Raw genomic sequence first — 12,071 nt, forward strand, 5'->3', positions numbered from 1 at the left:
CTCCCAAAATACTGGGATTACAAGTGTGAGCCACCATGCCTGGCCTATTTCTTCTTTTTTTTGAGAAGAGTCTTGCTCTGTCGCCCAGGCTGGAGTGCAGTGGCACAGTCTTGGCTCACTACAACCCCTGCCTCCTGGGCTAAAGCGATTCTTCTGCCTCAGCCTCCTGAGCAGCTGGGATTACAGGTGCCCACCACCACGCCCGGCTAATTTTTTTGTGTTTTTAGTAGAGACGGGGCTTCACCATGTTGGCCAGGCTGGTCTTGAACCCTCAACCTCAAGTAATCTGCCTGCCTCGGCCTCCCAAAGTGTTGGGATTATAGGCATGGGGCATGGCACCTGGCCTTATTTCTTCTTTTTTAAAGGAGGTGTTTACAGGTATATTTTTCCCTCTTACTACTGCTTTTGCTACATCCCATAAGTTTTAGTATGTTGTGTTTTCATTTTCATTTGTCTCAAGATATTTTCTAATTTGCCTTTATGACTTCTTTGAGTCATGGTTGCTTAAGAGTTGGTATCCTTTGGCTCTGTGTCCCACCCAGATCTCATCTTGAATGAGATGAGACGGGGAAGGGTTTGGTGGGAGGTGAGTGAATGGGGAGGGGCTTGGTGGGAGGTGAGTGAATCATGGGGGCGGATTTCCTCTGTGCTGTTCTCATGATAGTGAGTTCTCACAAGATCTGATGGTTTGAAAGTGTGGTACATCCCCTTCCTGCTCTGCAATGGTAAGACATGCTTGCTTCCCCTTCGCCTTCTGCCATGATTGTAAGTTTTTTGAAACCTCCCCAGCCATGGAGAACTAAATTAAACCTGTTTTCTTCATAAAATGGCCAGTCTCAGGTAGTTTTTTTTTTTTTTTTTTTTAGGGACGGAGTCTTGCTCTGTCACCCAGGCTGGAGAGCAGTGGAGCAATCGTGGCTCACTGTAACCTCCACTTCCGGGGTTCAAGCGATTCTCCTGTCTCAGGCTCCTGAGTAGCTGGAATTACAGCTGCGTGCCACCACGCCTGGCTAATTTTTGTATTTTTAGTAGAGATGGGGTTTCACCATGTTGGCCAGCTGGTCTTGAACTTCTGTTCTCAAGCGATCAGGCTGCCTGGGGCTCCCAAAGTGCTGGGATTATAGGCATGAGCCACTGCGCCCAGCCTCAAGTAGTTCTTTATAGTGTGCGAAAACAGAGTAATACAAGAGTGTTTTGTTTAATTTCCACATATTATGGATTTTCCCGTTATTTCCTCTGTTACTGATTTCTAGTTTTTTTTTTTTTTTTTAAACAATCTCAAAGGACAGGCATGAACCACTGCACCTGGCCCTTGATTTCCACTTTTATTCCATTGTGATTGGAAAAGATAATCAGTCACCGTGATTACAGTCTTTTAAAATTTATGGGCCAGGCATGGTGGCTCATATCTGTAACCTTAGTGCTTTGAGAGGCTGAGGAAGGAAGACTGCATGAGGCCAGGAGTTTGAGATTAGCCAGGGCAACATAGTGAGAACCTGTCTGTACAAAAAATATTAAAAATTAGCTGGGTGTAGTGGTATGCACCTTTAGTTCCAGCTTCTTGGGAGTCTGAGGTAAGAGGGATTACTTCAGCCCAGGAGTTTGATGCTGCAATGAGCTAATTGCACCACTGCATTCCAGCCTGAAAAACAGAGCGCGACATTGTCTCTGATTAAAAAAAAAAAATTATTAAGACTTGTTTTGTGGCCTAAGGTGTGATCTGTTTTGGAGAATGTCCCATGTGTACTTGAGAAAAATATATGCTCTGCTCTCGGAGGCTAGAGTACTCTGTGTGTGTCTGTTAGGTCCAGTTAGTTTATAGCACTGTTCAGTGCCTCCCTTTCCTTATTGATGCTGTATCTGGTTATCCTATCCATTACTGAAGGTGGGATATTGAAGTCTCCAACTATTATTGTACAAATCTCTTTCTCACTTCAGTTGTCAATGTTTGCTTCATGTATTTTGGGGCTCTGATGTTTATAAATCTTAAATTTTCTTGGTTAATTGACCCTTCTGTCCTTCTGTCATTATTTAATACTTTTTTTTTTTTTTTTTTGAAATGGAGTCTCGCTCTGTCACCCAGGCTGGAGTGCAGTGGCGTGATCTCGGTTTACTGCAACAACCTCCGCCTCCTAGGTTCAAGCGATTCTCCTGCCTCAGCCTCCCAAGTAGCTGGGACTACAGGTGCCTGCCACCATGCCCAGCTAATTTTTATATTTTTAGTAGAGACAGGGTTTCACCATGTTGGTCAGGCTGGTCTCAAACTCCTGACCTTGTGATCCACCCTCCTCAGCCTCCTAAAGTGCTGCGATTACAGGCGTGAGCTACCGTGCCCAGCCCCCCTTTTTTTTTTCCTTGACAGGGTCTCATCCTGTCACCTAGTCTGGAGTGCGGTGGTGCAGTCTTGGCTCACTGAAACCTCTGTCTCCTGGGCTCAAGTGATCCTCTCACCTCTGCCCCTCAAGTAGCTGGGACTACAGGTGCAAAGCTACCACACCTGGCTAATTTTTGTATTTTTTGTGGAGACAGGGTTTCACCATTTTTTCCAGGCTGATCTAGAACTCTTGAGCTCAAACGATCCACCCACCTCGGGCCTCCCAAGTGCTAGGGTTACAGGCTTAAGCCAGTGTACTTGGCCTTATTTAATGTACTTTTTGTCTTTTATAACAGTTTTCAATTCAAATTCTATTTTGTCTGATAGTCAACTTTGCCCTTCTCTTTTGCTTAGTATTTGCCTGGGAATAGCTTTTTCCATTATTTTGCTTTCAAATATTTGTGTCTTTAGATTTAAAGCGAGTCTCTTTTTCTTTTTTCTTTTCTTTTTGAGATTGAGTCTTACACTTTCACCCAGGCTGGAGTGCAGTGGCACAATCTCAGCTCACTGCAACCTCTGTGTCCCGAGTTCAGGCGATCCTCTCACTTCAGCTGGGACCACAGATGTGCAGCACCATGCCTAGCTAATTTTTTTGTATTTTTGGTTTCACCATGTTGCCCAGGCTGGTCTTGAATTCCTGAGCTTAAGAGATCTGCCTGGGATTAGAGGCGTGAGCCACCTCACATGGCCTAAAGGGAGTCTCTGTTCTGTTTACAGATTATAGTTGGATTATTTCCTTTTAATCTACTTTGCCAGTCTCTGCCTAAGGAGATCTATTTACATTTAAAGTAATTACTGATGAGGAAAGATTTTCACCATTTCACTATTTTTATGTCTTACAGCTTTTTTGTCCCACATTTCTCCCATTACTGCTCTCTTTAGTGTTGTTTGATTTTTATGGTAATGTGTTTTGATTCCTTTCTCATTTCCTTCTGTGTATATTTTTCCTTGTGGTTACCTGCGGATTACATATAACATCTAAAGTTACTGAATTCACATTAACTTTAGTTGCACACAAAAACTCTACTTCTGTATTGCTTTATCCCCCCTTTATGTTGATATCACAAATTATATCTTTATGATAATTTTAATGCATTTGTCTTTTAAACTCTGTAGAAAGTGAAAAAGTGAAGTTACAAACCAAAATTACAGTACTGTTGGATTTTAAATTGCCAGTGCATTTATCTTTTCTGGAGATCTTCATGTCTTCATGTGGCTTTTTACTGTCTAGCTCTTTTCATTTCAACCTGAAGTACTCTCTTTAGCATTTCTTATAGGGGAGATCTTGTGGTAATGAATTCCCTCAGCTTTTGTTTTTCTGGGGATATCTTAATTTCTTCCTGAGTTTTGAAGGACAGTTTTGTGGAATGTAGAATTCTCAGTTAACTTTTTTTTCTTTCAGCACTTTAGATAATATCCCACTGCCTTCTGGCCTCAAGATTTTTGATGGGAAATTGGCTGATATTCTTATTAAGGATCCCTGTATATTACAAGTTGCTTCTCTCTTGCTTCCAAGATTCTCTCTGTCTTTTGAAAGTTTGGTTCTGTAACTCTGTGTGGGTCTCATCAGTTTATCTTAAAGTTTTTGGAAGTTGCTTTTTTTTTTTTTTTTGAGACAGAGTTTCGCCCTTGGTGCCTAGGCTGGAGCGCAATGGCAGGTTCTCGGCTCACCGCAACCTCCACCTCCCGGGTTCAAGCGATTCCCCTGCCTCAGCCTCCTGAGTAGCTGGGATTACAGGCATGTGCCACCATGCCTGTTAATTTTGTATTTTTAGTAGAGACGGGGTTTCTCCATGTTGGTCAGGCTGGTCTCAAACTCCCGACCTCAGGTGATCTACCTACCTCTGCCTCCCAAAGTGCTGGGATTATAGGCGTGAGCCACCACACCCGGTCCAACCTAATTCTTATCTTAGGTAAAAACAGCTACTTGAAAATGTCAGACCAGAGAAATCATTAAGACATGTTTAATGAAAATACTTAGCAAATTAACCCTGATCTTGTAGTTTTTAGGGAAAAAAGTGTTTGACTTTTCCTGTAGTAATAGTTGTAATACTAACAGAGATTTGTGGAAATATACTCCAGGATTTTGGTTTGCTAATGTATAGTATAATATGGAAACCCACATTGGTATTTAAATAAGATGGACTGGAATTTGAATAGTCCCTCACCTTACTGACTCTTTGACATTGGACAAGAAACATGGCCTTTGTGTGCTTTTAATTTTATTACCCATCATAGGAGGACATACTTCCTCAGATAAGGTTTGTGAAGCACCCAGTTCATTGTCTTAGTGAATGTTGAATACTCAGTAGAGGATAGCTGTAATTGTTTCCATGTTGGGGAAAAGATGAAATGGTCTGAATACCTATTTTCTTAACGTTTTGTAAAGTTGGACTAAAATTAAGTTCATGTAGTTGGAAATATTTATACCTATTAGGGAGAAGTTAAGCTGAGAGTTGCTCTGAACCATGAGAATTATGGTCAATAGTGAAACAACTATTATGGAGAATGGTTTTAAAATTATTGAATGTATTGTTTTTGTAGTTTCTTTTTTTTTTTTTTGAGACGGAGTCTCGCTCTGTCACCCAGGCTGGAGTGCAGTGGCGCGATCTCGGCTCACTGCAAGCTCCGCCTCCCGGGTTCACGCCATTCTCCTGCCTCAGCCTCCCGAGTAGCTGGGACTACAGGCGCCGGCCGCCATGCCCAGCCAATTTTTTGTATTTTTAGTAGAGACCGGGTTTCACCGTGTTAGCCAGGACGGTCTCAATCTCCTGACCTTAGGTGATCTGCCTGCCTCGGCCTCCCAAAGTGCTGGGCTTACGGGTGTGAGCCACCACACCCGGCCAGTTTTTTCTCTTTTTAATGTGAAACCAGCATCAGGAGTACTTGTAGGGGCAAAGGATAGTTTGTTGTATAAATCAGCTGCATCAATTTCCTCTTAGGACAATTAACAGCTGTAGTTCACATGGGTGCTTAACAAGGGCCTGGTGATCACAGTTCTCCTGTGGGGCTGTCCACTGGAGGGTGGCATACGTTAGAGAACATGTCTGTGTAAGTAGCATCAGAGTATGTTGTGCTGGTGATAGATGTTTTGAGAATTCATAATTATTTAAAATTTGTTATTGATTCATTATTTTATATGATTATAAAAATAATTATAGAGGATTTATAAAAAATACGCTTTTACATTTAAAGGAAATGGAGCCTATATAAAGAAGTTAAATTCTGATCTCAAAGACATTATATTGAATACGTTGAGAAAAAATAACCTGGTTGATAGTTTTGTCAATGTCTCTTTAAAGGTTGCATTCTCATTTCTTGTTACAGAAGCATTTTTTAGCCATCCTTTTCTTGAGCAAGGTCCAGTAAAAAAATGTGAGTATCCGTTTTTTGTATTCTCACTTAAAGAATGAATGCAAGCTTTAGGAAAAATTAATGATTTTTACTACAAAATTCATCTTTTATTGTGACTCCTAAAATTTCATTGAATTTATTTATTTATTTATTTATTTATTTATTTATTTTTTTTTTTTGAGATGGAGTTTCGCTCTTGTTGCCCAGGCTGGAGTGCAGTGGCGTGATCTCGGCTCACAGCAACCTCCACCTCCCGGGTTCAAGCCATTCTCCTGCCTCAGCCTCTGGAGTAGCTGGGATTACAGGCATGCGCCACCATGCCTGGCTAATTTTGTATTTTTAGTAGAGATGGGGTTTCTCCATGTTGGTCAGGCTGGTCTTGAACTCCGGACCTCAGGTGATCCACCCGCCTCAGCCCCCCAAAGTGCTGGAATTACAGGTGTGAGCCACCACACCCAGCCACTTTTTTTTTTTAAACGGAGTCTTGCTCTGTCACTCAGGCTGGAGTGCAGTGGTACAACCTCTGCTTCCTGGTTTCAAGTGATTCTCCTGCCTCAGCCTCTGGAGTAGCTGGGATTACAGGCGGGCACCACCACGCCTGGCTAATTTTTGTATTTTTAGTAGAGACGAGGTTTCACCATGTTGGTCAGGCTGGTCTCAAACTCATGACCTCAAGTGATCCTCCTGCCTCAGCCTCCCAAAGTGTTGGGATTATAGGAGTGAGCCTCTGCGCCCAGCCTGATGTTCTTAGATACCTACGATTGTGTTTATTTAATAACTGTTCTATTTTTCCTTCTGAAACGAAGTTGAAATAGTTTTAGTAATTGCTGCATTTTTAGTTTCATCAGCAGATGTGGTAATAAATAGGTAAATGCAGATTTTGGGGGAACACAAAGGTGTAGTAGTTTTGGCAAGTGTTTCTGTTATGCAGATCATGTGACTGCACTACAAAATGATGTTAGTTCATTTGTGTTTCTTCCCCTAGCTTGCCCAGTTCCAGTGCCCATGTATTCTGGTTCTGTCTCGGGAAGCTCCTGTGGCAGCTCTCCATCTTGTCGTTTTGCTTCTCCACCAGTAAGTTATAGTTTATTAAAAATAATTTCAGAGTTAGTGCTGTTACATCTGTTCTCAAATGGAGCATGCACATACACTGTGGATATTCTTTTTATGTGTAATGTTTACTAATGCAGCTGAGGTTTGGGAGAAAGAACATGATAGTTGGGTCAAATGGATCTGCATTCGGGCCTCTGTCCATATGTTACTGTGTAAGCTCCAGAAAAAAATGTCACCTCTCTGGGCCATTTGCCTCTGAACAGTGAGTATAGCACTATCACCTTTTTATACCCTATGGTGTTTTGGTGATGATACTTGCAAACAGAGTACCCTTTACAGGTCGATAGGCAATAAATATTTATTTGATCTGAATGCCGCAGACATGAGCTTGGATTTTTTTTGTATGTGGAATTTCTACTGAGGGAGGAGTCACCTCTGAGCCAGATTTCACTGACTTAGATTCTCTTAATCATGATTTCTGGCGCTTTAAGGTGGCTTCTACTCAAACCTCTTCCTTTCCCTGAAGCTCCCAAGCCATTTTCTTCATGGCTGTGTTCCCTCCCATCTCAGTACTTCTTCCTAATCCTGAGGCCTTCTGGTCACTCTAGTCACTTCTTCCTACTCCACTCTCCTCTTAGGCTTTTGTTTTTTGTTTTTTTTTTTTTTTGAGATGGAGTCTCGCTCTGTCGCCCAGGCTGGAGTTTAGTGGCTCCATCTTGGCTCACTGCAACCTCCGCCTCCTGGGTTTAAGCGATTCTCCCAGCCTCAGCCTCCCAAGTAGCTGGGACTATAGGCGCACACCACCACACCCAGCTAATTTTTTGTATCTTTTGTAGAGATGGGGTTTCACTACGTTGGCCAGGCTGGTCTGAAACTCCTGAACTCAAGTGATCTGCCCGCCTTGGCCTCCCAAAGTGTGAGCCACGGCACCCTGCCCCAGACATCAGTTTCTTGAATGCCACTGGCAGAAAGGTAGGGGAGCCATAAAAGTGAGACAACTCAGAGGTTTAAGTGGATGGGGCTTGCAGCCTCCAAGTACCTTACCTGTCATATTAACTAGGACACCTTTTTTTTGTATGTCAAGTGAGTGTAATTTACCTACCTCGTAGGGTTCTTCAGGGATAAGTGAGTGTAAGCACTTATTGCATGCAGGGTCTGACACATAGTATATAACGCAAGAGGTGGCAACTGTTAGGTAAAGCAGATGCAGATGTAGCCTGTTGCAAACAGACAAGTCTCAAAACTGGCAGCAAACCTTTCTTACACAGCCCTGCAAATTCATACCAAATAGATAAAGCAGATTATGTTAATAAGACTTATGTTGTGTTCTGGTGAACTAAAAAAATTAAGAGCCAGGCACGCTGGCACCAATCCTAGCCCTGCTGCTTGCCCACTCAGTGACTTTGGGCCGGTCAGTTAGAGAGGTGGGCCATGGTGTCCTCATCTGGACCATAGGCTTGTTTAACCTTTGCTTGCAGGGTCCTGGTAGTAAGATGTGGGAAGTGCCTAGCCATGGCAAAGTCTCAATAAATTGTGGCTATTATTATGAACCATATATTTGACACAATGTAATATGAAAAGCAAAGCTTGTGCTAGAGAAAAGAACAACAGGGAAGAATCTAATTTTGGGAGAGCAAACATAAAGGAGCCTGTGGGGTGATAGTGTGACTGAGGGATGAGAGAGGCCAGCAGGGAGGGCGTTGAACTGGAAATTTTCTTTGACTGGAGAGAGCATTTTGGGGTTTTTGTTGGTTGAAAGAGGAGGACAAAATAGGAGCCAGGCTAGGGCTGCCAAGGAGTAGCTGAATGTAGAACTAACTGGAGGAGTGAAGAGAGGCAGGAGAAAGAGAGTCTTTTTTAGATGTTAAAAACTCTGGTGGACAAACCTATTTTTTCGAGGCAGGAATATTGTTTGATTCCAGGAGTTCAAGATCAGCGTGGGCAACATATCAAGACCACCCATCTCTACTAAAAAAAAAAAAAAAAAAAAAAATAGCCAGGCATGCCTGGGCATGACTGTAGACTCAGCTGTAAGGGAGGCTGAAATGGGAGGATTGCTTGATCCCAGGAGTTCAAGGCCAGACTGGGCAACATAGTAAGAACCTGCCTCTATTAAAAAAAAAAAAAAATCCGGCTGGGTGTGGTGACTCACGCCTGTAATCCTAACACTTTGGGAGGCTGAGGTGGCCAGATCATGAGACCGGGAGATCAAGACCGTCCTGGCTAACACGGTGAAACCCCATCTCTACTGAAAATACAAAAAATTAGCTGGGCATGGTGGCACGCGCCTGTAGTCCCGCCTACTCGGGAGGCTGAGGCAGGAGAATCACTTGAACCCGGGAGGCGGAGGTTGCAGTGAGCCAAGATCACGCAACTGCACTCCAGCCTGAGCGACAGAGCGAGACTCCATCTCAATAAAAAAAAAAAACAAACCAAACAAAAAACAGTAAAATGGCCGGGTGTGGTGGTTCATGCCTATAATCCCAGCACTTTGGAAGTCTGAGGCGGGTGGACCACTTGAGGTCAGGAGTTTGAGACCAGCCTGGCCAACATGCCAAAACCCTGTCTTGGTGTTTTTTCAAATAACAAAAATTAGCTGGGCGTGGCGGCGTGCACCTGTAATCCCAGATACTCAGGAGGCTGAGGCAGTAGAATCACTTGAACCCAGGAGTCAGAGGCTGCAGTGAGCCAAGATCATGCCACTGCACTCCAGCCTGGGTAACAGAGCGAGACTCTATCTCAAAAAAAAAAAAAAAAAAACAATAAAATAAGTCACTGGCATAAACATATCCTTTTTATGTCTTATTCATTAGAGTTCTTTAAAAAGTAAGGTTGGGCCAGGCTCAGTGGCTCACGCCTGTAATCCGGCACCTTGGGAGGCCAAGGTGGGTGGATCGCTTGAGATCAGGAGTTTGAGACCTGCCTGGCCAACATGGTGAAAACCTGTCTCTACTAAAAATACAAAAATTAGCCAGGTGTGGTGGCGTGCGCCTGTAATCCCAGCTACTTGGGAGGCTGAGGTGGGAGAATCGCTTGAACCCAGGAGGTGGAGATTGCAGTGAGCTGAGATTGTGCCACTGCAGAGCAAGACTTTGTGACTTTGTCTCAAAAAAAAAAAAAAAAGATAAGGTCAGCTGGGTGTGCTTGCTCACGCCTGTAATCCCAGCACTTTGGAAGGCCAAGGTGGGAGGATTGCTTGAGCCCAGGAGTTTGAGACCAACTTGGGCAACATGGTGAAATCCCGTCTCTACAAAAAAATTAAAAATTAGCTGGGTGCTTGAGCCCCTGACTTCGAGGTTACAGTGAGCTATGATTGCTCCACTGCACTTCAGCCTGGATACAGAGAGACCCTGTCTCAAAAACCAACCAACCAACCAACCAATAAACATCATTTTAGGAAGCCTTTAAAAAAAATGGAAATAAAGTGGAAAGCAGGGGAAAAAAGGAAAGTACGAACATTTGTATATAGTTTCCAGTTAGTGGGATTAGAAAATGGTATGGTTTGATAGACCTTACATTTAACATCATCTGCCAAAAATAAGATGATTTCATACATGCTTCCCCTTCTTTCTAGGACTGGTGTAGACTCATACAGAGGCTTGAGATACACAGGCATGTGATTTAACGTTGTCGTTTTTACATTCTCATGTAAATATCTAGCTGCTATTTTATTCCAGAAAAATTCTAGGCCCCCTCAAAACAAAAAATTATAAACAATAAAAAAACTCCAAATCACTCTTTTAATTATGATACTGACTAGAGATTAAATGCTATTTAGATGGTAAATCTTGAATATTTATTTATTTAGTTATTTTTTTGAGACAGAGTCTCACTCTGTCACCTAGGCTGGAGTGCAGTGGCGCGATCTCGGCTCACTGCAACCTCCGCCTCCCGCATTCAAGTGATTCTCCTGCCTCAGCCTCCCAAGTAGCTGGGATTACAGGTGTGTGCCACCACTTCTGGGTAATTTTTGTATTTTTAGTAGAGATGGGGTTTCGCCATGTTGGCCAGGCTGGTCTCGAACTCCTGATCTCAGGTTATCCACCTGCCTTGGCCTCCCAAAGTGCTAGGATTATAGGTGTGAGCCTCCTCGCCTGGCCTATTTATTCGTTTTATAATATTTATCGAATACCTACTTTGTGTGATGTTCTGGTTTATACTAGTGAATGAGATGACCAGGTCCCTGACATTAAGGAGGTTTTAATTTAATTGTATGGAGAAGAGGTAGGTAACTCAATCATTGCCAGAAGCATATGTATATGTATCTTCATTGCCTATGGGAATGTGATTGGGGAACATCAAAATTAGACTAAGGATTTAGGAAGGCTGCTAAAAAGAGGGGATTGTTTGAGCTGAGTTTTGAAGAAAGATTGCAAGAATTAGTGAAAGAATGATATTGTAAGCAGAAGAATTTCCATACATGAAGTCATAGAAGCATGAGCCACTGAAGGAACTCTCTAGCTCTCCATGGCCATTTACATTTAAATTTGTTAAAGTTAAGTGAATTTTAAAGTTCACTTTCTTATTCACACCAGCCACATTTCAAGTGCTTAGTAGCCTTAGCTAGCTGGTAGCTCCCATAGTGGATAGCTGAAATATAGGCCTTTTCCATCATTGCAGAAAGAACAAGGCTGCACTAAGTAGTTCAGTTTGGTGGATGTAGAAAGCATTGATGATGGGTGAAGGGAAAAGAAAGCTAGAGAGGTAGACAGAGGCCTGACAGTATTTGGAGGTCAAGCAAAGGAATTTCAGCTGCATTCTTAAAAGTTGTAGTGAGCTAGGCCGGACACGGTGGCTCACGCCTGTAATCCCAGCACTATGGGAGGCCTAGGCGGGTGGATCACGAGGTCAAGAGACTGAGACCATCCTGGCCAACATGGTGAAACCCTTTTTCTACTAAAAATACAAAAATTAGCTGGGCGTGGTGGGGCGCGCCTGTAGTTCCAGCTACTCGGGGGGCTGCAGCAGGAGAATCGCTTGAACCCGGGAGGCGGAGGTTGCAGCGAGCCGAGATCACGCCACTGCACTCCAGCCTGGTGATAGAGCGAGACTCCATCTCAAAAAAAATAAATAAATAAAGTTGCGGTGAGCCATTGGAATGATTTTAGAGTGAGTGATATGATCCACTGTGTTTTTTAGCTAGATTCTCCCAAAAGCAGGGTGGAGGACTAGGTTGGAGTGAGAGAGGAAATACAGAGGTCTCCACTAGAGGAGAGAGGACACCTTGAGACCCTTGCACCTTTTATTTTATCATCATTGTTGTTGTCGTCATTACTGTTTTGAGAACGAA

The 12,071-nt window shown here is 43.1% G+C and overlaps 1 protein-coding gene across 3 annotated transcripts in view; it reads left to right on the forward strand.

Annotated features, from left to right (window-relative positions):
- Positions 1-12,071, forward strand: part of ULK2 (unc-51 like autophagy activating kinase 2) — a 99,916-nt gene that overhangs the window by 38,863 nt on the left and 48,982 nt on the right. For all 3 annotated transcript variants that reach the window (XM_019028347.4, XM_019028349.4, XM_019028348.4), the window contains exons 11-12: positions 5,702-5,749; positions 6,714-6,802. In XM_019028347.4, coding sequence (XP_018883892.4) covers positions 5,702-5,749; positions 6,714-6,802 — 137 coding nt within the window. The remainder of the gene's footprint in view (positions 1-5,701; positions 5,750-6,713; positions 6,803-12,071) is intronic.

The sequence above is a fragment of the Gorilla gorilla genome, chromosome 4, assembly GCF_029281585.2.
Source record: "Gorilla gorilla gorilla isolate KB3781 chromosome 4, NHGRI_mGorGor1-v2.1_pri, whole genome shotgun sequence".
NCBI lineage: Eukaryota > Metazoa > Chordata > Mammalia > Primates > Hominidae > Gorilla > Gorilla gorilla.